The 26786-nt window shown below is 48.6% G+C and overlaps 1 protein-coding gene across 7 annotated transcripts in view; it reads left to right on the top strand.

Moving 5' to 3' along the window:
* Positions 1-26786, top strand: part of IQSEC3 (IQ motif and Sec7 domain ArfGEF 3) — a 128932-nt gene that overhangs the window by 60763 nt on the left and 41383 nt on the right. For all 7 annotated transcript variants that reach the window (XR_010729181.1, XR_010729180.1, XM_066258633.1 and 4 more), the window contains exons 3-4: positions 14890-15169; positions 25462-26600. Coding sequence is in view for 5 of the 7 variants with exons in the window: in XM_066258633.1 (XP_066114730.1) it covers positions 14890-15169; positions 25462-26600 (1419 nt within the window). In the remaining 2 variants the exon portion in view is untranslated. The remainder of the gene's footprint in view (positions 1-14889; positions 15170-25461; positions 26601-26786) is intronic.

Genomic DNA, 26786 nt, shown 5'->3' on the forward strand with positions numbered 1-26786 from the left:
ATGCATTATTGGGGTAGCAGGAGCTACCAAGGCCCCTATGCTAAATTTTGCCTTCTGGTATTGGGTGCCACTTCTATGGGGGTGAGAATTCCTCGCTGTTCTTTCCCTAGCCCCTTAATGGGCAAAAATCCCTGATCAAGCATTGGAGTGCTAACTAAACTATTAGGACTGACAAGCAACGCCCTCATATTTTTCAAAACATCTTTACCCCACAAATTAACTGGCAATCCAGGGAGCACATAAGGCTGAAAAAAATCCAGAATGACCTTCTTTATCTTCCCATTGTAAAAAACTAGAACTTTGTTGAGGGGATTTACTTTGCCCTATACCTTGTAATTCTGTGGCTGCTGCATGAGTGGGCCAGGAAGGAGGCCAATGTAGCTTAGCAATAACAGATACATCAGCCCCAGTATCTAAAAGCCCTTTAAATTTCCACTCTTGTATTGTTAGTTCCATTTCAGGGTGTTCCTGACCTATTTTTTGAATCCAATAGTCAGGATCAGTGGAGCCAAATCTTTGATTCTCTCGGGGTCCCTTTAGCAGGGTTTGCCTTGTCTTAAAAGAGGTAAAAGGATTAACTGAGCAATTTTCATGTCAGGGGAGATAGTGACTATATTCCTCAAAGTGTGAGCCATTACTTTAATTTCCCCTGTATAATCAGAGTCTATCACTCCAGGAAGAACAAAGAATTCTCTCATAGTTGAACTACTTCTGCCTAACAAGATTCCTACTGTGTTACTGGGAAGTGGCCCAAAAATTCCAGTGGGTATGGCTTGAGGTCCCATCTCTGGAGTCAATACGAATTGGGAGGTGGGACTGAGGTCCAGTCCTGTACTGCCTGTTGTTGCCTGGGATAGTTGGGCAATGTTTGGCCTGCTGGAATCAGAATTTGCTGAGGAAACACTGACATCGCCCCTATTGTTTGATGGGGCCAGGGAGGGTCCCATTGTCCATTTCCCTGCCCTCTGGTTGTACATTTAGTCCTCCCCTTATTCTTCCAATGTTTTCCTTGTCTACAAAGTGGGCAGAGGTCCAGAGCCTTAGGGCTGGCTGTCCTTGAGGGAGAGGCCGAGACCAATATCTGGGGGAAGCAGGGCAGTTTCTAGCAAAATGCCCTGAACCCCCGCATTGAAAACAGTTTCTATGGGCAGAAGTACTTCCTTGACCTTCCTTCTTTCGCTTGTTCTGTCCTTTATCAAAGTACTGTCCTGAAAATCTTGCCTTATTACCTGTGGTAAAGGCAAGACCTTGCATGTATGAAGGCCCAACATCGGCGCATATTCTAATATAGTCCTCTATATCTCCCTTCTTGCAGCGAGGCTGAAGTGCAGCCTGACAAGCAGAATTAGCATTTTCATAGGCTAGTTGTTTTATTAAAACCTTTCCCAGGCCCTGGCCGGTTGGCTCAGTGGTAGAGCGTCAGCCTGGCGTGCAGAAGTCCTGGGTTCGATTCCCAGCCAGGGCACACAGGAGAAGCGCCCATCTGTTTCTCCACCCCTCCCCCTCTCCTTCCTCTCTGTCTCTCTCTTCCCCTCCCGCAGCCGAGGCTCCATTGGAGCAAAGATGGCCTGAGTGCTGGGGATGGCTCCATGGCCTCTGCCTCAGGCGCTAGAATGGCTCTGGTCGCAACAGAGCAACACCCCGGAGGGGCAGAGCATCACCCCCTGGTGGGCAGAGCCTCGCTCCCTGGTGGGCGTGACGGGTGGATCCTGGTCGGGTGCAAGCGGGAGTCTGTCTGACTGTCTCTCCCCGTTTCTAGCTTCAGAAAAATACAATAAATAAATAAATAAATAAAACCTTTCCCACATTTTGATCCCCTACTATTCTCTCAACTGCTTGAATTAGCCGTGAGACAAAGTCTTGAAATCGCTCGTCTGCACCCTGCCTAATTTTACCAAATTCTTCCGTTTTGGTCCCTGGAATAGGCAGGCATTTCCATGCCTGTGTGGCTATCTGATTAATTATATCATAAATAGCTGGTTGATACTCTAATTGAGTTGCTGTATGGGCATATTGTCCTTTTCCAGTTAACATATCTACAGTAATAGCAACCTCCTCTTGCTTATTTTTCTCATCCTGCTCTACAGCCTTTTCATGAAAGTCTGACTTCCACAGCAAATAATCACCCCCGGAGAGACAAACATGAGCAATCGCCTTCCAATCATTTGGGGGAAGAGCCTTTGCACTAATTGTATCTAATAAATGAAGTGTAAAAGGGGCAGTAGGCCCATACTAAGCACAAGCAAGTTTAAGCTCTTTCAGAGTTTTAAAAGGTACAGGTTCATGTTCTCGCACTAGTCTTCCCATATCATCCTGTCTTTCCACAACAGGAAAACAGCCAAAGCCATCTATTGTTTCCCCTACATTTCGAGCCTGGTCTATAGATTGTTGGAGAGGGGATTTCCCAGATTTTGAGCTATAGACTTTGCAATCAGCCCAATGAGGGAACTGAGGAGCAGAGGGTTGAATGCAGGAAGGAGCTGAGGGCAGCGGAGGCCCCGCGGCTAAGGCAGCCATAGCCACGGATTTTTCATCCCCCTCGTCATCCTCAAACTCCAAGTTATCATCATATTCACATCCCTCTGTTTCCAGCTCACCCTGATACTCTTCAGACAACGAGTTGTCTTCATACGGAAACATTTCTACAAAAAGGTCCCTTATTTTTTACCCTATCTGTCCCATATTCTTTTACTCCCAACTACACTTTCCCCCAAAACTTTCTTTACTCACTGTGCGCACTTCACTTTGGGGAGTTCTGTCACCTTCCTTCAGTTTTAGTTTCCTCGTACTCAAGTCCCTGTTCAGGCGCCACTTGCCACGGACCAGCACGGCTCCTAATAACAGTGCGGAATTAAGAAAACACACTTGTCAAAACAAAAACGATGGGACCGGGAGGACACTTCAAACTGCCTGGCAGTATCCGAGTGCCCCATAGCCCCAGTTCACTTTATTATATAGCCATATGCAAATCAAGGACCCTGATACAAAGTTGCACATCCAAGGTTAAGACAGTAACTCTCCCAAGGCATAAAACAGGATGCATTAGTGAAATCTACCAACATCTGAAAACAAACAAAGAGTCAGAGGAAGGGCATGTATATTGCTTCCAGCAACCCAAGGAAGCAAGTGGAGTGGGTGCAAACACTCAGCATCAAAGCCAAATATGGAGATGGAGGGGGGAGAACTTAGCCTTTTGCCATGCCTCGAATCTACAATGGCTTTTTGCCATTTACGGTCCACAACATGTAGCTGCCACAGAGCTGCCCCCAATCATGAGTTGGCTGACATTGCCTATGGCCTCATGTGCTCCCTCCTTTCAGGGACCTCAGAGGCACTCAACCCTGGACCAGACTCCCAGCTCCCCAGCCAGTGAACAACAAATGCCTCTCTTCAGTATACCTCTCCTAACATCAGCTGTGTGACTCCTGACAGAGGGCAGCATGGGGGTGCGTCCTGAAGGGACCAGTTTGTTTTCTCTCCTGAAAGTCTTTTATACTGAAATAACGGACACACCAGCTGTGGTCAGATCCTTGCCATCTTGCAGTCCTGCTAGCATGTAGGATCGCGTGTTGGAGGAGCTTCCTGACCCCTTTAGGGTCTGAAAGGTCTGAAGATCTCTAGTCCTGTCCTGCACACCATGCACACTGGTGCTCCTGCACAGCAGCTGCCACAGGCTCATAAAGGACAAGCAGCATTTGCCCCAAGGGAAACTGGGGAACGGGAAACACAAATTCAGGACAGGGGGTCTCTGAGGAGGGAAGAAGTACACAGGGCATTAAAAGCTTCTTCTTTCTTTCTTTTTTTTTTAACTTAAGTGAGAGGAGGAGGGATAGACAGACTCCTGCATGTGCCCCGACTGGGATCTACCCAGCAACTCCTGTCTGGGTCTGATGCTCTGCCCATCTGGGCCCATGCTCACAACTGAGGTATTTTTAGCACCTCCCATGTCTGGGGCTAATGCACTTGAATCAGTTGAGCCATAGCTGCAGGAGAAGGGGAGAGAGAAAGAGAAGGGGGAGGGGGAAGGGAGGAGAAGCAGATGGTCTCTTCTCCTGTGTGCCGTTACCAGAATTGAACCTGGGACTTCCACATGCTGGTCTGATGCTCTACCACTGAGCCAGCTGACCAGGGCCACATTAAAGGCTTCCAATGTGCTATTTCTTGAGCTGGGTACGGGTGTATATTTTTCTTTATACCTTATCTGTGTTATTCATATTTGTGTTATAGAATAGTTTATAGTAAAAGAAGAAATTAAGTAAGAACCAGAGTTCACTAGGTGAACTGTAAATGATAACTGCTGTTCATCCCCGCTGTGAGAGGACTAAGTTTTGTGTTCAGGGAAAGTTTTTAAGGGAGCGGTCCTGGAGCTTCGTCTGAAGGCCAGTGAGATGAGAATGGTCCTAGGGGGAAAGTATCTTACCTTAGCGGTGATAACGGGGGCAGACAGAGAAAGTGAGGAGTTTGAGGTGTATTCAGGGGCACAGAATCCTGTCTGCCCGGTGCACTTGTGAAACTACAGTGTATGTGGAGGGGTCAGGGAACAGGAAGGCTGTCCTTAGAGCTTTGTTTCACTACCAAATCCATGCCTGTTTGTGAGAAAATAAAATACTAAAAAATATTAGGATTGAAGGGCCAATACAATAGCATTAGTCAGTGTGGCCAGCTTGGGAGCCTGTGAGGGAGCTCTCCTGAGGAAGCTTCTAGATAAGGCCTCTCTGGAGTGCACCAGGTTCTGACATGCTCAGGTGCTAAATAGTTCCACTGTGGAGTGAGCTAAGTAAGAAGAGGTGCTTTCCACTTTGGACATCTGGGGACAGGTTGCATGAGCTGCTCCTGTGACCCACCTTGAGTGAGCACCCTTAGTCCTGTGATTCTGGGTATGGGAAGGGCTCAGCCCAGAGAAGTGATCCCTTTGACAGAAAACCCTACAGACAAACCAAACTGGCCAGTGCCTTTTGGAACAGCTGTGAGACCCAAGTCTGGCATCTTGAAGGAGCTGACAGGAGAGAGAATAACTTACTCTCTCAGGGCCCTAGAGAGATGGGAGGGAGACGCATCTGTCAAAACCAATGAAGTCAGGGCAGCCTCTCTAAGTGAATGAGCCCAGAAAGCCACAGCTGCCCTCCTCCAGGGGTTTCTATTCTGAGACCTGGCTTCCAGCTTAGATAATGGAGTTCAAAGAGCCATGGGCCAGAGGAGGTGCTGGCTTGGATTAAATGACGTAAGGGAAGCAAGGGGAGGCTTGTGCTATGTCCTTGGGTGGGCTTGTGCTATGTCCTTGGGTGTTACGGGCTGACTGGTAGGCGTGAGCAGGGATGGGGCAGTGCGGGCTCTGGGCCAGGGCTGAAGGAAGGGGAGAGGGAGCGAGCGGGGCCCCTCCTTCCTTCAGATGTCATGGTATCTGTTTCATGACGAGGAAAGAGAGGTCCAGAAAGGCGCCAGGCACCTAAGGCTATCCTGGCGCTTGTGGGCGGAGGGGAAGGTGGACCCTGACTCCCAGCGCTTTCCACCACCTTGAGCAGCATTTTCCAGCCTGTTCTTTGAATCAGCACAGAGTGAATTTGTTTTTAACACTGGCCCTCTATTCATATCAGCCCTCCCCAGTACCATTTGGGACCTTAAAGGACACTTGGCTTCCCAGAACAGTTCAGTGACTGTTCTGACTACCTAAGATCACTATTGATTCATATAAAGGAGAGAAAGAAGTGTTTTAGTAAAGGCTGAAAGATCTTGAGATGCAAGGCATGTTATTAGCTTTTGTCTGGGAAATGCCTCTTTCTTTGTCCCAGAAGAGCTTTAAGAAAGGCTGGTCGATCTGGAATAATCTAGTTTGGGGGAGTCTCCTGGTCTTGTGAGGCCTACAGCCTTTAAAACACTCCTAGCAACTCTAATAATTACCATTCCAGCCACTGAGCACAGGGGAAAGCTGCCTGCCCCCTGGCCCCACTGCCACAAGCTGCCCACTACCATAGGTACCAACAGACCTCAGGAGTGGGCCTCCAGGCTCTTCCTCATTCCTTTCTCCACCTTTGTGCCCAAGGCCACCACCACACAAGCCAGCCTCTGGTGTGAATGCTGAGCCTGCGTGCCTCGGGCAGGGAAGTCTTCTCTCCAAGCAGAGCCCACGCCCTCTCCTCACCCTCTTGTACTGTTCAGTTCTCTTGTCCCCTCCGGCTCCTCACAGGGACTCAGCTTCCTGGCTGGGGTCCTGCTGGCACCTTCCATCTCTTTCATTCATCTTAAAGGCTAGATTTCCTGTGGTGGCCAGCACACCAACCTAGGAAGTCATTTCATCTTCATCACTCTCTTGGAAGAAAGATAGTCACATCCCCCTGTTGCAAATGAGAAAACAAAGGTGCAGAGAAGTAAGTATCGGGCTCAAGATCACCAGCTTGTAAATTGCAGAGCCAGGGGCCTCACTCCACTCAAGCCTTCTTAACTTGTGAATGAGGATTCATTCCATCAGTGTTGACAACAGCAGTGACTAGTGTCTGAAAGCTCTGTGGTGTGTGGTACCCAAACATTTTCTCTATGACCAGAGCTGCCTACAACCCTTGGTGCTGTCCTCAGCATATGAAAGATAACCCATGATCCTCTCTTCAGAACAGCATTTTCAGCCCGCATCCATGGAGTCTGTAAGGCCTCTCAACGTGGAGGTAAAATTGGGCATGTATGAAATAAAGTGCATTTTTCTGAGGAAAGAGCCCAGAATTTTTATCAAAGTTGCCAGAACTCAGAAATGCTCGCAGGTCTGGGGGTAGGGAGAGCAGGGTGGTCCTGGCTATCAAGAAAATGTAAGGAAAATGAAAAGCTGGTTATCCACTGCTTACTGGGTTCTCTGGGAAGTTAGTTGCTAGGGGATGTGCTTGGCATCAACACCCAGGGCCACATAGGGCAAAGCGAGAACTCAAATGCAAGGGAGGTGCCTCAGAAGACTTGGCCAACCCTCTGGAGAGCTCTGGAATGAATGACCTATCAACAAACCCCATGCTGGGTCAGAATGGCTGAGCCTTTATATCACCACTTCAATTAGTCATTAAATGCAGACAGCCCTGGGGAAGACATGACTTTGGGCCAAGTTGCTCTCTGTAGCTGAGACAATCCCTGTAGTAGCTGATGGAGTTGACCACTGAAGGCAGCCTCCAACAGCACTCCCAGAGCTGGGCAGAAAGTTATTCTTTGAAGGAGGGTCTGGGTGGAGCATCACCAAACCCACTCCAGTGTCTCTGCCCTTGAGAAAGTGGGATGGATTAAATGATGTCCAATTATCCACTCACCCACCCACCCATATGTCTACCCATCCATCCATTTAACATTTATTAAGCATGCTTCATAAGCCAGCCTGCTGTGATAAGCACCTGTGAGAAAAAAAGGTGTACATGGCAGTCTCGTGAAGAAGAAAGATGCAACAGTGAATAATTGAGCATGAAGGGGTTGTTGCTGGAATGGAGGCAGGTGCCAGGAATTATTAGAGCACAATGGAGGTGAGACTGACTCTTTCTGGGGGACAATGAGTGCGTCTCAAAACAGTTGACAAGTCAGAGAAAGGCCGGTGGAAAAGTAGGGGCATGGAGAGGAAAAGGTATTTCAGGAAGAAGGAAGTCAAGTGAGAGAGGCATGGTGGTCTGAGAGGGCTGGCAGATTTCTGAGGTTTCAGTGTGGATAGAGTGGTTAGGTCACGCAGTGGAGATAAGGCTGGAAAGGCAGATTGGGGTGGGCTCATGAATGCTCCTGAGTGCCACACCGCTGGACTTTATCCCAGCAGTACTGGAAAGTTACTGATGAGTGTTGAATGGAGAATTAGCATTTAAGCGTCTGCATTTTAGGAAGTCAACTCTGATAGCAGAGATGGGAGATAAGCTGGAGTGGTCACTGGTACCACAGGGGAATCATATATGTGCCAGGATGAGGCATGCTCAGCAGGTACCCAGCATCCTTCTAAGCACAAGCTGGCTTTTCACATGAGTGGCCCTCCTCCAATGTGATGTTCCGCTCCAACATACAGTTCATTCCGGTCCTGGGCACATGTAATATTCTTCTGAGTAACTCTTGTTCCCTCAATTTCTCAAAGACTTTCCTTTTCATACTCCAGTCCTGTGTTCTCATGTGCAGAATAACCTCCATAAATGGCCAGGGCCCCTGTGTATGTATCAGCCTACAGTCACGTGAGCACAACCAAAGCCTTCTAAGAACCTCTCACTTTGGTGCCACCCACATTCTACTTTTTACCTTCTCAAAGGGATGCCCCAACCTAGGGAAAACTCTTTTTTTTTTAATTTTTAATTTTTTTTTATTTATTCATTTTAGAAAGGAGAGAGAATGTGAATGAGAGAGAGAAAGGGGGGAGGAGCAGGAAGCATCAACTCCCATATGGGCCTTGATCAGACAGTGCAGGGTTTTGAACTGGCGACCTCAGTGTTCCAGGTCGACACTTTATCCACTGCGCCACCACAGGTCAGGCAAGACTCTTGTAACTAACATCTCCTGTATGTCAGCACTGACCTTAAGTTTCTCCAGGCTGGTGACTTCTATTCGAGGATCCTGTTTCTGCAGCTGGATGTGTAGCCCATGACAGCTAAGATCACCAGGATCTCTCCCCCGCCACCCACCCAGGAGCTCAAGGAAGGGGCTTACAAGAAGCTAGGCATGGCACAGAGTGAATTCTACATGATTCCTTTCCAAGTGCCAGGCTGCCTGAAATATGACCCACTAGGGATGGCAGCTTCATGATGTGAGGTCAGCCTAGCAAACTCTGGAATCTTAAGGGACACACAGACTGTCCTGGGAGGAATGATGGAGCAACGGGCTTCCAACTCCATAAAAGACTATGGACCCTAGGCTATGACAGCCTAGGATGAAGATTCAAACCTTTTTCCTTGGACCATTTTTATAGATGGAGTGCAGAGAGAGAAACTGACGCTGGGAACATTCTGTTGATTCTCAGCCTTTTTTTTTTTTTTTTTTTTGTATTTTTCTGAAGCTGGAAACGGGGAGAGACAGTCAGACAGACTCCTGCATGCGCCCGACCGACTGGGATCCACCTGGCACGCCCACCAGGGGCGACGCTCTGCCCACCCGGGGCGTCGCTATGCTGCAACCAGAGCCACTCTAGCGCCTGGGGCAGAGGCCAAGGAGCCATCCCCAGCGCCCGGGCCATCTTTGCTCCAATGGAGCCTTGGCTGCGGGAGGGGAAGAGAGAGACAGAGAGGAAGGAGGGGGGAGTGGAGAAGCAAATGGGCGCTTCTCCTATGTGCCCTGGCCGGGAATTGAACCCGGGTCCCCCGCACTCCAGGCCAACGCTCTACCGCTGAGCCAACCGGCCAGGGCCGATTCTCAGCCTTTAAATAGAGGGTTTGAACACTCAGGCCTCTGCTGCTTCCTGACAAAGTGACCAAAGCAAAATCCACACACCAGGCATCAGGAAAATGCCTGCCTAGGGGATGCCTCACACTGTGGTGGCTGCAGTTAAAGTGACTGCCTGTAGGTGGTATCTCAGAGGCCATGGGTTCCAAGACTTGATGACACCGCAGAGCAAGGCCCTTCACTTCGCTGCTGCTCCCCTGGGTGGAGAACGGGTGGGAAGAAGCCAGTCCGACTTCAGTCTTCTTCCTAAACACCCTGGGAGGTAGTCTGGAAGGCTAAGAAAGGCCAAGAGGTATGACAAAAAATACACTATTGTTTCCATTCCTATTGTTTCTTTTCATGGAGGTTGAAAGGATAACCCTTTCCACTTAGGAATTCTCCATGCTTTTTTCCTGGGGATTTCTTTGAGACTCCATACTATAGGGTTCCAGCTCAGAATACAACCACCACCGCCATCACCACTTCTCAAGGACTACTGAGTGCCAGGCAATGTACTAGGTGCTCTGCAAGCTATATTTATTTCTCACAGCAACCTTGCAAAAGAGTTATTAGGATGCCTGTTTTGTGGATGAGGAGGTCAAGTATATAACTTGCTGAAGGGCACAGAGTAAGCAGCAGACCAGGGTTCTAGCCCAGGTCTTCCTGAAACCAAAGCCCATGTTTTTTTACTCTCCATTATATAACCTTAAACTTTGCCATATTGATGAGGGTGGTCCTGAGTTTCCATGGTCACCTTCTACCACACAAGTCTGTGGAAAAGTCTAAGGAAGGAAGGCAAGGACAGGGTCCCCTTTCTACACTCTTAATCATATGCCTGGGAGGGCCGCAGTGTCTCAGGTGGCTTTGTGCACACAGTGGGCAAAGGTGGAGTTGGTTCCACAAGGTCGAGAGCCTGGAACCTTGGGGTTAGGGGGCCTTGTTGAATTGCTCTCAGCACTGCAACCCAAATTCCCAGGATGTCTGAGCTAGAAGGGTCCTGGGAGAGATGAGAAAGCTCCCCTCATGTGACTGGTGAGGAGACTGACCAGGAGGAGAACGTGAATTACTCAGAGCCTCACAGCCAGTTAGAAGCATTGCATGTGCGTGAGTGTGTGTGTATGTATGTGTCTGTGTGTGTGCAAATGCATGTACACACATGATGGACACACATGTGCATGTGCTGGAGATGGCAGCCTAACTAACTCCTAGGCCCGTGAATGAGTTCAGGTGAGAGGGCCTTCAGCCTTTATATCCAGAGGGATGGGCCACAAAGGAGGCTATTTTTAGCCTGACCAGGTGGTGACACAGTGGATAAAGCCTTGACCTGGGATGCTGAGGTCCCAGGTTTGAAACTCCGAAGTTACTGGCTCATCCAGCTTGAGTACGGGCTCAGCAACTTGAGTGCAGGGTCTCTTGCTTGAGTGTGTGATCACTGACATTATCCCATGGTCGCTGGCTTGAGCAAGGGGTCATTGGCTTTGCTAGAGCTCCCAGGTCAAGGCACATATGAGAAGTAATCAAAGAACAACTAAAGTAACTCAACTATGAGTCAACGAATTGATGCTTCTCATCTCTCTCTCCCTTCCTGTCTGTCTCTCCTGCTCATAAAAAATAAGGCTATTTTTATATTTTATTTTGTTTTAACACTAGTTTATTTGGGCCAAAGGGTCTCTAAGAATTGTCAGTAGGGGAGTTGGGAATGAGACACAGAAAAGAAGGAAGCCAATACAGGTTCAGTAGTGATCAGGTCATTGCTTTGGCTAACTGGGGGTTCATTGCACTGGGCATTTTGGGGAGATGGCACGGAATGTGCTTCAGTTGTTTTGCCCAAGAGAGGAGGAAGCTGATCTGTTTATCTACCAGCCTCTGTTGTTTTGCTGGTGGAGCCCTGCTGTTGAGTGGCATCAACTCCCCAGAACCTCTTGCCAAACACACTCCAGCAATCAGAAAACAAAGAGCCATTTCCTCCTCCCTCCCTCCCCAACTTTCCTTCCTTCCTTCCTTCCTTCCTTCCTTCCTTCCTTCCTTCCTTCCTTCCTTCCTTCCTTCCTTCCTTCCTCCCTCCCTCCCTCCCTCCCTCCCTCCCTCCCTCCCTCCTTCCTCCCTTTCTCCTTCCTCCTTTCTTCAAGAGCTATTTTTAAAGGTGTCTGTAACCCTGAGTAGCCACCAGTTCTTTAGAGTCTTGAAACCTTTAGGGATGGAGAAGCCTTGGTTATCAGTGCCAAGGGTGATCATAGAGGAGATGGATGAGACAGAATGTTGCCCTCCAGGGTCTGGAGATAGGTTGTACTCACAGAGGGAAAGGGCCATTTCTGTGACCCTGCAGGAAGAACAGGCATATACTTTAGCAAGAGAGGTTGAAGTTAGAGCTTTAAAAGAGCCTCCTGGTGATAATAGTTTTTTAAAAAAAACATCAGATATCTAGAGCTCATCCAACTACAGTATGTAGCTTCAGTGATGGCCACACAGGAAACGACAGAGCAAAGGAATACACAGTAGCAAGGAGGAGTGCCTTAGGGAGTTTGAGGTTCCTGGTTCCAGAGCAGCCTATGAGCTCTCCTTTATCTTGGGGGTGAGGTGGGGGGGACAGGGGAATGCTGGGAGGACAGATGGAAGTTTCATGAAGAGAGGGTTCTTCAGCCTGCCCTCGGTTATTCTAGCACCAGGAGGCTCCAAAGGTGGGTGGAAGCGAAAGGAAGAGGTCTCCTCTCTGGTACAATTTTGGATATCTTACATGGGAGCAAAGCCTTGGAAGAAATAAGTAAGTCCTAATGTTGCCTAGCTCTCTAATTAGGGCCACCCCACCTCCCTGGGCTCCTACTACACATTTGTAAAAAAAGGGAGATTGGAAGGCTAAACTAGATAACCTCAGGGTCCCTTTCATTCCTGACCTTCTGTCACTGTCCACAGCAGAGACCATCCTCTTGTCTTTGGGTTCTATTCAATTCTGTCATCAGCAAATATTTATTGAGCTCATCCTTTGCCCAGCACTAAATGGGGGAAAGGAAATCAGGTGGAATTTAGGCCCTGGCCTCTGGGAGGGGACAGATGGGGGAAACAGGAGCTAATGTTTATTGAGCACTTCTTCTGCCAGACACCGTACTAAACACACATGTACTGACTCTTTTACCTCCACCCCAACCATAACCCAGTAAGGTAGGAACCAGTACCTCTATTATACAGATGAGAAAACCAAAAAAAAAAAAAAAAAAGAGAGAGAGAGAGAGAAAACCAGAGCTCAGAGAGAAAGCAACTTGGACAAAGCCACACAGTGTCAGACCTTGGGTTTGAGCCCACGCTGTGAGCCACGATGCTTTTTTTTAATTTTTTTTTATTTTTTATTATAATTTTATTTTTTTAATGGGGTGACATCAATAAATCAGGATACATATATTCAAAGATAACATGTCCAGGTTATCTTGTCGTTCAATTATGTTGCATACCCATCACCCAAAGTCAGATTGTCCTCTGTCACCTTCTATCTAGTTTTCTTTGTGCCCCTCCCCCTCCCCCTTTCCCTTTCCCTCTCCCCCCCCCCCCCCGTAACCACCACACTCTTATCAATGTCTCTTAGTCTCACTTTTATGTCCCACCTATGTATGGAATAATGCAGTTCCTGGTTTTTTCTGATTTACTTATTTCACTTCGTATAATGTTATCAAGATCCCACCATTTTGCTGTAAATGATCCGATGTCATCATTTCTTATGGCTGAGTAGTATTCCATAGTGTATATGTGCCACATCTTCTTTATCCAGTCATCTATTGATGGGCTTTTTGGTTGTTTCCATGTCCTGGCCACTGTGAACAATGCTGCAATGAACATGGGGTTGCATGTGTCTTTACGTATCAATGTTTCTGAGTTTTTGGGGTATATACCCAGTAGAGGGATTGCTGGGTCATAAGGTAGTTCTATTTTCAGTTTTTTGAGGAACCACCATACTTTCTTCCATAATGGTTGTACTACTTTACATTCCTACCAACAGTGTATGAGGGTTCCTTTTTCTCCGCAGCCTCTCCAACATTTGCTATTACCTGACTTGTTAATAATAGCTAATCTAACAGGTGTGAGGTGGTATCTCATTGCAGTTTTGATTTGCATTTCTCTAATAACTAAAGAAGATGAGCATCTTTTCATATATCTGTTGGCCATTTGTATTTCTTCATGGGAGAAGTGTCTGTTCATGTCCTCTTCCCATTTTTTTATTGGATTGTTTGTTTGTTGTTGAGTTTTATGAGTTCTTTGTATATTTTGGATATTAGGCCCTTATCTGAGCTGTTGTTTGAAAATATCATTTCCCATTTAGTTGGCTGTCTGTTTATTTTGTTATCAGTTTCTCTTGCTGAGCAAAAACTTCTTAGTCTGATGGAGCCACAATGCTTCTATTTTGTGAACTAGACAGTGACTATCTTAAGTGCAGCTCCTGGTGTTCCAGCACACAGAGCAGTGGAAGCTGGAGTCACCTGGGAAGGCTTCATGGAGGAGATGGCTTAACACTGAGCTTTGAGGGAAGGGTAGAACTTGGAGGCTGGCTGGGGAAAGGAACAACTTAAGTGCACTAACATCCCAGGGCAGTCTGGCGTGTGCTGGTCCAGCTAACAGGTGTCTTTTAATGGGGAGGTAGGAAGCAGCTACAACCCTACATGCTGGTGGCTTCATGAGAGAAGGGGTAGAGGCCAGGGAAGAATGAACAGATGCTTCCTAAACCCAGTAGAGCAAGAACCCTCCTCTTCAGACACAGCCCAAAAAAGCTGGTCTCTACCTCCCCTGGAGAGGCTTTGTGCTTAAGCCAGGCCTATAAGCATCACTCCTTCCCCAAGACCCATTTGGGCAAAAGATGGAACTGTTTCAGAGTGGGTCAGCTTCCTCCCAGCTACTTAAGCCAATGGCCAGAGAACTAGCCCACTGATAATTCTGATAGTTAACACTTATACACAGCAATTACCATGAACCAGGCGCTGTTTTTAAGACTTTTTATAGATGGGAAACAGGCACAGTAAGGTTAAGTCATCTGCTCAGAGTCCCACAGCTAATAAGAGGCAGAGCCTACATTTTAACCCAGGCAATCAACTCTTTTTTTTAAAAGCCTGTTTTTTAAAATTGATTTTAGAGAAACAAAGAGAGATTTGTTGTTCCACTTATTTATATATTTAGTGGTTGATTCTTATATGTGCCCTGACTGGGGATCAAACCCTCAACCTTGGTTTTATCAGGATGATGCTAACCAACTGAGCTGCCCGGCCAGGGGCAATCTACTCTTATCTCCTCTGCTCTATTGCTTCTAAGCCCAGGTTCATGAGTTCTGGTTATAGCTGCTGCTTTTCTCTGTGTGGGATACCCTCTCCAGGTTTAGGTACTCCTCCTTGCCTGGGGCTATTCCCTGCCAAGGGAGCCCCTCCTAGAGGGGACTGCAGGAGATACCTCCACCAGCCCGCACCCGTAGAAAGGCCCATTGCTGCCAGAGCGTCCGGTCTCACCCCCCACCCCACACCCACATGCACCCTGTCCCCCTTTCCCCAACCGAGCACCGTTGCCTTTTGTTCACAGTGACGGCTCCTGCACCCAGGCCAGTGGGGGTGTGGAGGACTCCGTGGTGGCAGCGGTGGTGGTGGCAGCCGGCAGATCCAGTACCCATGCCCCGAAGGCTCAAGCCCAGGAGCTGCAGGAGGAGGAGGAGTGGCCAGGGGCAGGGGGTGCCTACCCGAGGGCTGGCCCCCACCGTGCGGCCTCCCCTGGCCGGCAGCAGCCTGCCATGGCAACAGCGCTCTGCTCCCACGCCCCTGCTGCCTCAGATTACGAACTCTCTCTTGACCTAAAGAATAAACAGGTACCCAGGGCCTCCAAGGGGGGTGGGAAGGGTGGTGAAGGGGCCTTGCCTTTGGGATTTGTACAGGGCACCAGGGATCTCCCCATCTGAGCCCACCTCTGCTGCAGCTACATTTGTTTTGCCACCAGTTCTCTCAAATGGAGCTAAGTAATCTGCTCCTCACACAGCACAGCCCCATCTTCAATACAGTCAGCCTTTACCCTAAGGGTCACACCCTTGCAATGCCAGGCCCTTAGGCAGTGTGTCCAGGGCTCAGCTCCTCTCACCATGTGCAGGAAGACTAGACTGCCCCAAATGCTAGGCTAGTGGCCCCTTGTCCTCTGGGGAAGTCCCACCTCCTCTCTCTAATTGAAGAGATAGCTCAGCTTACTTGCCCACCTAGGCAAGCCCCATGCCTAGGCACATACAGGCTCAAATGAGGTTCAAAGACAGGTCTGGTAGACTGAGGATTTCCAAGATTAACCCAGATTGGGGGAAATCCAAAGCTCCCCTATTGGAGAGTAAGTTCCATTGAGAGGTCTAGGCCTTATGTCTATTCTGTGAAGCAGGAGGAGAAAGTGGTCGGTCATGGAGTCCTCACTGAACCCTCCCCAAATGATAATGCCACAGTTTTTCTTGGTGGACAATTAAGAAACCTGAAGGAAGATCTATAAATGTATGAGTGTGTGTGTGCACGCGTGTGTGTGCCCACACACACTCATGTGTGAATGTGCTTAGAGAAAGACATTATGACTTGATGTTGTTAAGAAAGAGTGTTGAACTTGGAGCCATGGCTAGGGCATCCAATCCTTGTTCTTGCTTTAGTTAACTCTATGACTTCAGGAATGCCAGTTAAGCATTCTGGACATCTGTTTCTCATCAGCAAAATTGGGAATCAGACCTTGAATCATCTCCAAGTCCCTTTTGCTCTGAAACAAGTAGATTCTAAAGAACCAACCTTTCACCCAGTGGACAAGGTGAGTCTTGGGAAGGCTAACTAGTAGAAAGGTCACTAAGACTGAGTCAAGCCAAATCAACCCCATTTCTTTCTTTAGTATTCAATGACAAGCTGTTATCCTGGATCAGGGGCCAGCTGTAGTTCAGTGCATCTGGCTCTCATAAAGCATTTGACAGAATCTCTCATGATATCCGTAGACATGATAGAGAGTAGATTAGATCACAATATACTTAGGTGGGTTTTTCTCAAACAGAATTCTCAGAAACATTTATTTTTCCATCAGTCCTAATTCTAGGGTGAAAGGGGACACTATCCGTGGTCCTGTCTGGTTCAATCATTTTAGCAAGGTATTACTTTCTCATGACACAGCTAATAGGGAAGAGCTAATACCTTGATGATAGAATCCAGGACAGAAAGATGATTTAAATGAAACAAATAAAATGAAATAGGGAAAAATATAAAAGTTCTGTTCTTTGCTTTGAAAAGCCCACAGCACTAGGATAAGATGGGTAGCCTTGGTCCTGGGAGAAGGAGCTTAGGGCTCCAGTTCACTGTAAGCTTTACTACGAATCAATAGCCATTGAAGCAGCTGCCAGAGCCATGAGCACACAGGGCCCAGAATAAGGGAGCAGCTGGCTAGAGCCCCACACTGGCTATTGCTCAGGGTCTGTCAGGAGCCTGTGCTTGGTTCTGGGCTTTAATTAAAGGGGGAATCAGAATGCTGAGGTTCTCCTAAGAAGAAAACAGGATTGGCCAGAGTCATATGGCGAAACTGTAGAAATGAAAACAAGCTTTCAATATGGAAGCGCTGGAATGTGATAAAGGGATTAGATGTATTTTGTATCATTCCAGGCAAAAATAGTGGTACTGATGTATGAGAGCTATAGGAGAGGAGGATTTTAGCTTGATTAACAATTAGAGCTGTGCCCTGGCCGGTTGGCTCAGTGGTAGAGCATCGGCCTGGCATGCAGGAGTCCCAGGTTCGATTCCCAGCCAGGGCACACAGGAGAAGCGCCCATCTGCTTTCTCCATCCCTCCCACTCTCCTTCCTCTCTGTCTCTCTCTTCCCCTCTCGCAGCCAAGGCTCCATTGGAGCAAAGTTGGCCTGGGCACTGGGGATGGCTCTATGGCCTCTGCCTCAGGCGCTAGAATGGCTCTGGTTGCAACAGAGCCACGCCCCAGATGGGCAGAGCATCACCCCCTGGTGGGCGTGCCAGGTGGATCCCGGTCGGGCGCATGCGGGAGTCTGTCTGACTGCCTCCCCATTTCCAACTTCAGAAAAAAAAAAAAGAAGTATGGTCCTTACCTGCCTCTCAGAGAGAGTACAGTTCAATTTAAAGAGTATCCAGTTACTAACAGCAAAGAAAACTCATGCTTCAGTTTAGGCAGGAGAATTACTTTAACTCTGATGACTAGGTGGGATGTGGAGAGTTGTACAGGGTTCTGATTAGTTCCATGGACCTTTTAAAAAATATATATATATATATAGTGGACATAATTCTAATAGATGAGTTTGCATGCCAGACCAGCAGGAGTGGGGCCAGGCAGGTGAAGGTTAGAGGTGACAGTGTGTCCTCAGCGAGGTGGACCCAACCCTGGCTCATGTATCTGGGCCAGGTGCATGTTGGGACAGGAAATGGGGCGAAAGGGATCGAGGGGCTAGAGCAAAGTGATTAAACACATGGCACACATTTACTCGACACTGAGCTCTGCTCCTCTTTCTTCTGCAAGTGAACTGTGACCTTGGGCAAGTTGCTTACTTTCTCTGGGCCTCATGGCCTCATATCTCTTTGAGGCTTTGTACATGAGTGTCCTTTGCCTCCACTGCTGATGTTCCTACTCCCTCCATACTCCTGCACTTGGCCTCCGTCACTCATTTTCTTGCTTTGGGACTCACTTTTGGTGTTCCTTGCTCCGCCCCGGCAGCCTTCTCTGCCCTCCTGGACGGCCCTTCTCAGTGACCCTGCCGCCAGGTGCTCCCTCCCATACCCAGTCAGTCCTACATCCTCGTTTCCTGTTTCCTTGACTCCTTGAAGGCAGGGCACTTGACTTATGTCCCCAGTGTTGGACACAGTGCCTGGCATGAAGAAGAGGCTGGAATGATGAAAGGGGAAGATGATAACTCAGTGACCTGAAGGGGAATGGAAATGGGCATGAACTTCAGCCAGGACCTACCTCTACTTTAGCTTTCTTTGAGATTTAGGATTTAGTCCTCTGATCCTGTGATCTCTGCCAGTCACACAAACCCTATAGTCTTTGGGCTGGGAGGAATCTTGGGCAATCATCATCTCCCCAGTCCACCAACCGCCAGTCCCACTGCCTCAGCCACTCTAGAGTCCCAGTCATTTTCTGTGGCTCCTCTCTCTCCTCTGCACCTGCTCCATCCCTGTATCCTACTTAAGTATTTTCCAAATCCCGCCCTGTCCTGCCATCCCCCAGCCCCCACTCTTGGCCAGCCCACCATCGTCTCTGGCCTGCATTGTCTCCTCAGACTGCACCATATCCCAGTCAGCTAGGTACAGCTGCTCTCCCCATTTGAGAACAGAAACACTAAGGCTTAATGATATAAAATAACTTGCTTGAGGATACATCCCAGGTATGGGTCTTCCCTCTTGCAGCCAAGACTTGGATACCAGCATCTAAGATTTTAACATAGCACCTACCGTTCTCTCCTCTGTCACAGGGAAGGGTAGTTCCATTGAAGTGGCACCCAGGGCATGATGGGGACACAAAAGAGGGCAGTAGCCCAGCCTAGAGTTCAAAGCAGGCTTCCTGGTGCAGCTCACCTGAGGGGGCTCTCTGTGGCCTAGGAGTAGCTGAGCTGTAGCAACCACCATCCCTATCTGGCTCGCAGGGGGGCCCTGCTTGCAGGCAGGCCTCAGTGCCCGCCATGTTGAGCATTTCCGTATTTGAACAAGGGGCAAGGAGGTGGGCACACAGAGAAGACACAGGGGTCACACCCTGCCCAGTCAGGCCATCCTCCCTTGTGGGTGGCCCTGAGCATCTCCTGAGCTTCCCTGCCCTCTCCAGACTCTCTGCTCCTCAGTCTCAGGTGAAGTTTGCTTTGCCAAGTCCTGCAGGCACAGGTTATGTCGTGTTTCACTGTTTACAGTTGAGAAATCTTGGATCAGAGGAAACCCTTGCTCACATGTGAAAGCCCCCACCCCAACTGATCTCCCCAACTCTTCAGCACCATGGCTCCTCAGCAGCTGCGCTTCCTTCCCCACCCGGGCTTGGCACCATCTCTCAGCAGTGACCTGAAAAGAGGAAGCATCTTCTAATTCACCTTGAGAGCTTATTAGAGAGATGAAGCCCCTGAGCCCCCTCTACTGTTTATTCTGGAAGAAGCTGAGAGATTGCTCTCTTGGGAGGAAGGGAGATCATAATTACCCATGCTTCATGGGGTTTAGAGAGAAATGAGCAGACTTGTGGGCCCAGACAATCCTCCCTCCCTGGGGCTATCCTCTCCCCTCCCACATCTCTCTCTCAACTCTCTGACCTGGTCCTGGCTAAGAACAGGGTTAGGGCGGGTGGAGCTGACCTGGAGCACTGTCATGTCCCCAAGCCCTATGTGAAGTGAGGGGGCAGCTTGTAGTATTTGACTCCAAGCCCAGATCTAGAAGCTAGCCTGGATTTTTATTTCCCCAGGGACATAGGAGAGAGTTCAGTTTAGTCCATGTCTGCAAACATTTATTAACTGCAACAGTAGCTCTGGCTCAGCACTGGACACCAGGGATGCAAAGAGAGATAGCACTATCCTGCCTGTAGGTACAGAGAGAGCATTGAGGGTGGGAAGAAAGCAGTGGGGGACGCTGCAGGCCGGGGGTGCAGAAGACACAGGCAGGAATAAATGGGAAAGGGTTGCGTTCCACACATTGGAACAAATGGAAAAAATCCAACGACTGACTTCAGATACGACAGTGAGCAGTCGTTCTGTGCCAGGCTCTGCTGGTGCTATACATGGATCAGAGGATGACAAAGACATGTCTGAGGCCTCGGATAACCTATGATCTGTTGAAGTCTGGGGAAGAGAAGAAGGATTGGATAAATATCACCAAGATTAGTGGAGAAACAACATTCTCTGTGGGGCCCAAACAAAGAAGACCCGGTCTGTTGGGGGACTGAGAAGGCTTCGTAGATAAGGCACTTTTGACATTAGACCTGAAGAAAAGAGACAAGTTTTACCTGGAGGGAAGGGAACAAGAGTGGGATCTGACAATGGGGAGAACACTGCAGGATGAGCTGAGCAGAGTTGAACTGCTGTGTTCATGGACTTTGTGTAGGAGAGGCTGGGAGGAAGGTCAGGCCATACTGTTCAGCTTTTGAATGTCAGAAGGAAGCACTTGCGCTTCTTTTGGGGTCTAGTGTCAAGCAATGGAAAGCCTGTGTTTACATCTGCTTTGTGACAGCATTGATCATGGTAATAGTGTGTAAGGTAGATGGTGGGGGTGAGAAGGAAGCAGGGAGGTGGTGAGGAGGCTGCTGGAATGGTCCAGGTGAAGGAGTCAAGGAAGAGCCCATGTGGCAACAGTCTGGTGGAAAGGTCAGGATAATTGCAAAAGATACTGGAAAGGGGTGAGGCTATAGGACTTGTAGGCTGACATATGTGGAGGATGAGGCAAAGGAGGATCCAAAGACAAACGGAAGGTTGCGGGACTGGATGGCAATGCAGCCAAGGTGCTAGTAGGCAAATAAGGAAGTCATTGCAAGTTGCTTTGGGTGAAGTGGGGAAGGACAGTGGCTTTGTACAGGTGGGTGGGAGGTCCGTGGGCTGTTGGAAATGCGGGATCAAGGTGAAGGGTGGAGACTTCAGAGTCATTCATAATCATCATTGTCATCATCAGATAACTACCACTTATTGACCCCTACTATGTGCCATGAGCTATGTGATGTAACTTAAATCTCACAAGTGACAGAGTCAGCAGGATTAGCCTTATTTAACAGGTAAGAAAACTGAGACACAGAGATGTTAAGAAACTTGTCCAAAGTCAACCAGTAGGGAAGAGGCAGATCTGGGACTGGGCATATCCCCTATGGTTTGCTCATTGGTCTATTAAAGTTGAGTAGAATTATGACAGCGTGTACAAGGTTCTCAGACAAGGGGTAAGAAAGTATGACCCTGTAGGACATCTTTAGAGTTGCTACAAAAGCTCTGCCTGAGGTAGTTTCCCTCTTAATTACTTGTTAATTATCAACTACCAGAGGGTGCTCTCATGACTTCAAACATAGAATTCATGGAAAATGTCCAGAAGTGCATAGCAACATAATTAAAATGTCTCTGGAGAATAAAAGATGGCGCATACATGACTTGTAACTAGCATGCTTAGGGATTTTGTGGTCAAAATGTAGGATTTAGGAGCTCTATAGAGACAGGAGAGCTGAGGACAGAGTTTCGAGGTGATAAAAATATCAAGAGCTGCAGAAAAGAGGGAGGAGGAAGGTTGAGGCTGGCCATCAGATTTAGTGATTAAAGATCATTGGTGACCTTCCTAAGAGTCATTTTAGAAGACTGGTGAGGGCTGGAGGCAGACTGCAAATAAGGCATACAGGATTGAATCAGCAATTTGGCATCTGTTCATGGAGTGAATCAAAGAGTATAGACTGGTTCTCCAAGAAGAGAGCCAAGCAGAGTTGTTTTTTCACCTGGGGAGATCTGGGACAGTCTGTATGCAAGTGGGAAGGGCCCAATGGAAGAATGGGGGTCGGAAATACAAGTAAAAGAGAGGCTATAAAATGAAATAAACTTACAAAGGAGTCAAGAGAGGGTGAGATCATCAGCTCTGGGAGAGAAAAGGTACAGGTCAGATTAAGAAGGGTTTATTTCTTGTTTGTTTTGTTTTTTAAATGAGAGGAAGGGAGTCAGTAAGACAGACTCCCACATTCACCCCGACCAGGATCTACATGGCAACCGCTGTCTAAGACTGATGCTCCAATCAACCAACCTATCCTTAGTGCTTGAGGCCAACGCTTGAACAAATTGAGCCACTGGCTGTGGGAGAGGAAAAGGAAGAGAAGTGGCAGAGGGAGGGGGAGAGAAGCAGATGGTCGCTTCTCATACATGCCCTGACTGGAGATCGAACCTGGGATGTCTGCACACTGGGCTGACACTATATCGACTAAGCAAACCCGCCAGGGCCTTAAGAAGGTTTTTGAGAGTCACAAAGATAACTTTAGAATTATTTAATTTATTTGATAAACACTTATTGACGGCCTACTATGTACTGGGCACTCTCCAAGCATTGAGGATAAAGCAGTGAACATGGCAGGCAAAGTCTCTGCCTTCGTGGGGCTTACAGTCTAGTGGAGGACTTGATGGAACAGATTTAAGAATTTCAAATCAGGTTTTCTTCTTTGCTTGGGTGAAGCATGGACAGTGGCTGGTAGAAGTTTTCTAGGGTTATCTCAGCCAGCCTTCTGCCTCCAAGCAGGATTATATCATGCAAGGGGGTGGACCTCTTGACTGTTTTGGAAACATTTCAGGCAGTGGGATGTCATACTTTCCCTCTGTTGCCAATAGCATATCATAACTTGAAAAGAATGCTCTTGAGTGTGGGGTTTCCCTAAAAGTACGAATAGACCAGGTAGAAAAGAGGTGTGAATTTTAGTCTGGTGTCATTCTCTCTTGGTGCTTGCAGAGGGGTTAGAGGGAGACAGAAATTGAGAGAGAAGGAGGCAGGTAAGTGGTCAGTTCCCCTAACTCTGTACTTTTCCTTGGAGGACTTCCTGTCTAAACCAAAGCCAATCTACATTCCAGGCCTCAGAGAACCTGCCAGAGTGCTGCAGGGAGAATAGCTGAGCTATAAAGCTCTCTCCCTTCTGGCATGATTTCCGAAAAAGCAGGAACAAAATGCCTGGAAAGCAGGTGTGTCTCTGGAGCTACTGGGCACAAGAAGTCATGCTTAGATAAACCCAGTAGGCACCTGTCCAATTGTATGGTAGCAGAATTCTAAGAGAGTTCCCAAGACTCCTGCCCCCTTGTGTGCACATCCTGCATAACATCCCACCACTGTGGCCAGGCCTAGAGAAGAGAGAGAGAGAGAGAGAGAGAGAGAGAGTTCACCACAAGGTTAGTTATCCTGATGGCCTCACAATCAGTCAAACCTCTTGGAACAAGATGAAGCATCAGAGAAACTGTCTCCTATTGGCCTTGAAGGGGCAGACAGTCCTGTTGTGCAGAGGGCCGTGTGGCTGAGAACAGCAGGCAGCCTCAACCCAGCCCTCAGTCTTATCATCTCAAGGCACTGAATTCTGCCAACAGCAGTGAGGTATGAAGAGGATTCTGAGTTTACGTGAGATTGACACCTTGGCTTCAACCTGGTGAGATCCTAAGGAGAGAACCCAGTTGAACTGTGCTCAGACTACTGACATATAGAACTATGAGAAAATAAATGGATGTTTTTGTAAGCTGCTAAGTTTTTGGTTACTTGCTATGTAGCAATAGATAACTAATATACTTGGTATGATTTTTTAAAGAGCACGTTGAATGCCTCTACAATATGAAGACCATGAGACCTGGGAGAGCTTCCTGCCTTCTGCTTAAGGCCTTGAACCTTGTAAAATGCAAATACTCCTGGAAGAAGTCATGTAGGAAGCCTTTTTAGCCATCTAAACCTTAGTACAAAATTTCCCAACTATCTTCAGAGGGGAGGGCTGGATGTAGGGAGAGAGATAGCATAATGCCACTAGGTTTGTGGATGGGTAAGGGCTCTGAGTAGTGAAAGGAGGAGAGAATACTGATGACAGGATAGAGAGCATTCATTTTACCTGAGATAGTCCCTGAGGATTGGGGTTATATCTGTGAGGTCTCCTGCAGTAGGAGGGTACCTCCACTGGTCCAGCTGTGGGGTACCCACAGGGAGGGAACAGAGGGATTGCTGGGGTATGATGAGGTAGTCACTCCAGCTGCAGTCCCTGGTGGGTTGAGTGGAGCAGGATGTGTGTAGAATTGTTCCTTCTACTGAGGAAAGAAATTTGGCCTTTCTGTCTGTACCCCTCACCATCCATGGTCCTAGGGGAACATGGGAGAGATGACGCTGTTCTTGCCTTGAGTTGTTTATCTCAAGTCTGCCTATCCCGGTTAATTCAGGAAAGACACTATACATAAGCGGAGTGTGTGGTTGTAAATAGGACATAATTTCAGGGCCCAGGAACACTTTCTCACTTTTCAAACTTCCCTAAGGACTGATTTGGAGCCCACAATGCTACCATTTGTCTGTCCCTTAACATACTCCTTGTACTTTATTTAAATGCCAAAGTCTCCAGGAGGGGGCATGGTTGAATGTTATTGGTCATTCACACCTCAGGAGGAATATCTTTCTAGTCCTTTCCTGAGAGGCTCTGATAAGAGAGAAGAAGTGAGAGCATAGCTAAGAGGTGGAAAAGACCACAGACCAAGGACAGAACTGAAGGCATGTAAGGAAAGGCCATGGGGACGACTAGCCCTTGTCAGACTTTTTCCAGGTTCAGAGCTACCCAGATGGGCAGCATGCCCCCACCAGCCAGCCCCACCAAGTCCCACACCCTGATTGTGCAGCTCCCACTGTGGAAAACAGAGGTGACTCAAATTGTAAAGCATGCTAGCCTGGAGAGACTCCTACTCTTGATACAGTCTTCTGTCATCTATCCACCCATTCATCAACCTTTTTATTAAATTCACATTTATTGAGCACAGACCATGTGCCAACCTTTGGGCTGGGTACTGGAAACAAAGATGATCAAACCCTGATCCCAACCCCTGTGATGCCTCAGGGACTGCCCCAGTGCAGTGACATGAATGCTGAGAGGGAAAGCAGATGAACAGGAGTAGCAGCATTTTTTTAGCATTCATATTTAATTTTTTACAATTATTTTTAAATGTGCACAAAAGTAGAAAGAATAGTGTAATAAACTGCCTTACAACCATTACCCAGCTCCAACAATTTTCTATTAACATTGTTTCATCTAACGCTTCCACTTTTTATGTTGGAATAATTTAATATAAATTCCAGATATCATGCATTTCACCCATAAATACTTCCATGTACATCTCTGATAGGAACATTTTAATGTCACAATCAAACCAGCAATATCTTACAATCAACACCTCTTTCCCCTGCCCTGTGGCCTCACCAAGCCCTGGAATCCATTCCTACATCCTGCACTTGTAGGGGTCTTTCCAAGGACTTGATAGCTCCTGCCATGACATGATAGTTTTCTGATCTGAGCCCCTCAGTGCCTCCCAATTGTGCATTCCTGGGTCCCTGCAAAGTTTAGCCAGATGACCCCTTGCATTGATGGACAGCCATCAGCACCATCTTTTGGAAGGGTCTGAACACCCATTCCCTAACTGCGCTCTTCCTCTCTATCCTTGTTGCAGATTGAAATGCTAGAACACAAGTATGGGGGCCACCTGGTGTCCTGGCGTGCAGCTTGCACCATCCAAACCGCCTTCCGCCAGTACCAGCTCAGCAAAAACTTTGAAAAGATCCGCAACTCGCTCCTGGAGAGCCGCCTGCCACGTCGAATCTCCCTGCGCAAGGTGCGCGCTCCCACGGCGGAAAGCTTGGCGGCTGAGAAGGCGCTCATGGAGGGTTATGGCCTTCTGGGGCTGCCGCTAGTGCGCTCACCCTCCCTGCCGCCCACCTTCACGGGCACGCTCACCGAGCTAGAGGACTCCTTCACCGAGCAGGTGCAGTCCCTGGCCAAGTCCATCGATGATGCTCTCAGCACCTGGAGCCTCAAAACCATGTGCTCCCTGCAGGAGAGCGACGCTTACCAGATCCACCAGGCCCTGCATGCAGGCACCAGACCCCCTGGCCTGGAGGCAGAAATACGGGATTCAGCGAGGACCTGCCCTGGGCCGGGGGAAGAGGCCACCTCTGCAGAGTCCAGCGGCTTGCCCCCAGGCCACAGCAGCACCCTGATGATGGCTTTCCAGGACGTCACCGTGCAGATCGCCAACCAGAACATCTCTGTCTCCTCCTCCACCGCTCTGTCAGTGGCCAACTGCCTGGGTGCGCAGACATCCCAGGCCCCCGCAGAGTATATGGTGGGTCAGCCCGCGTTGGATGAGGCCCAGGGGCAAGAGGCTTCAGTGACTCCATCCACAGGCCACAGAGACGTGGCCGCCGAGATCAGGTGCGAAGAGGCGGGAGTGGGAGAGGCCCCGTACACTAACCCACCTGCGGCCGAGGATATGGTGAAGGAGGAGAGCCGGAACTCGCAGGCAGAGGAGGAAGAAGGGGAAGAGGAGGCAGGGAAGGTGGGGAAAGGGGCCGAGGCCCAGACCGAGGCTGGTGAGAACTTGGAGCAGCTGAGCAGCAGCGGCACATCCACCAAGTCCACAAAGTCGGGCTCAGAAATCTCGGCGGCAACCTCCAAGGAGGCATTGCAGGCCATGATCCTGAGCCTGCCGCGCTACCACTGCGAGAACCCAGCCAGCTGCAAGTCGCCCACGCTCTCCACCGACACCCTGCGCAAACGCCTCTACCGCATTGGCCTCAACCTCTTCAACATGTGAGTGAGCTCTGGCTCACAGCTGCCAGCTGCCGAGGAGGGAGCTGGGGAGGTCCTGAGGGAGGGATGAAGGGGCGGACCTACTCTGACAGATTAGCAGGGTGCCATGTAATTTAGCACATCATTCCAGTGTCCTCCCAGATGGCGTTCATGCCACGCCTGCTCCTTAACATACTTGCACAAATA

The sequence above is a fragment of the Saccopteryx bilineata genome, chromosome 2 (assembly GCF_036850765.1).
Source record: "Saccopteryx bilineata isolate mSacBil1 chromosome 2, mSacBil1_pri_phased_curated, whole genome shotgun sequence".
NCBI lineage: Eukaryota > Metazoa > Chordata > Mammalia > Chiroptera > Emballonuridae > Saccopteryx > Saccopteryx bilineata.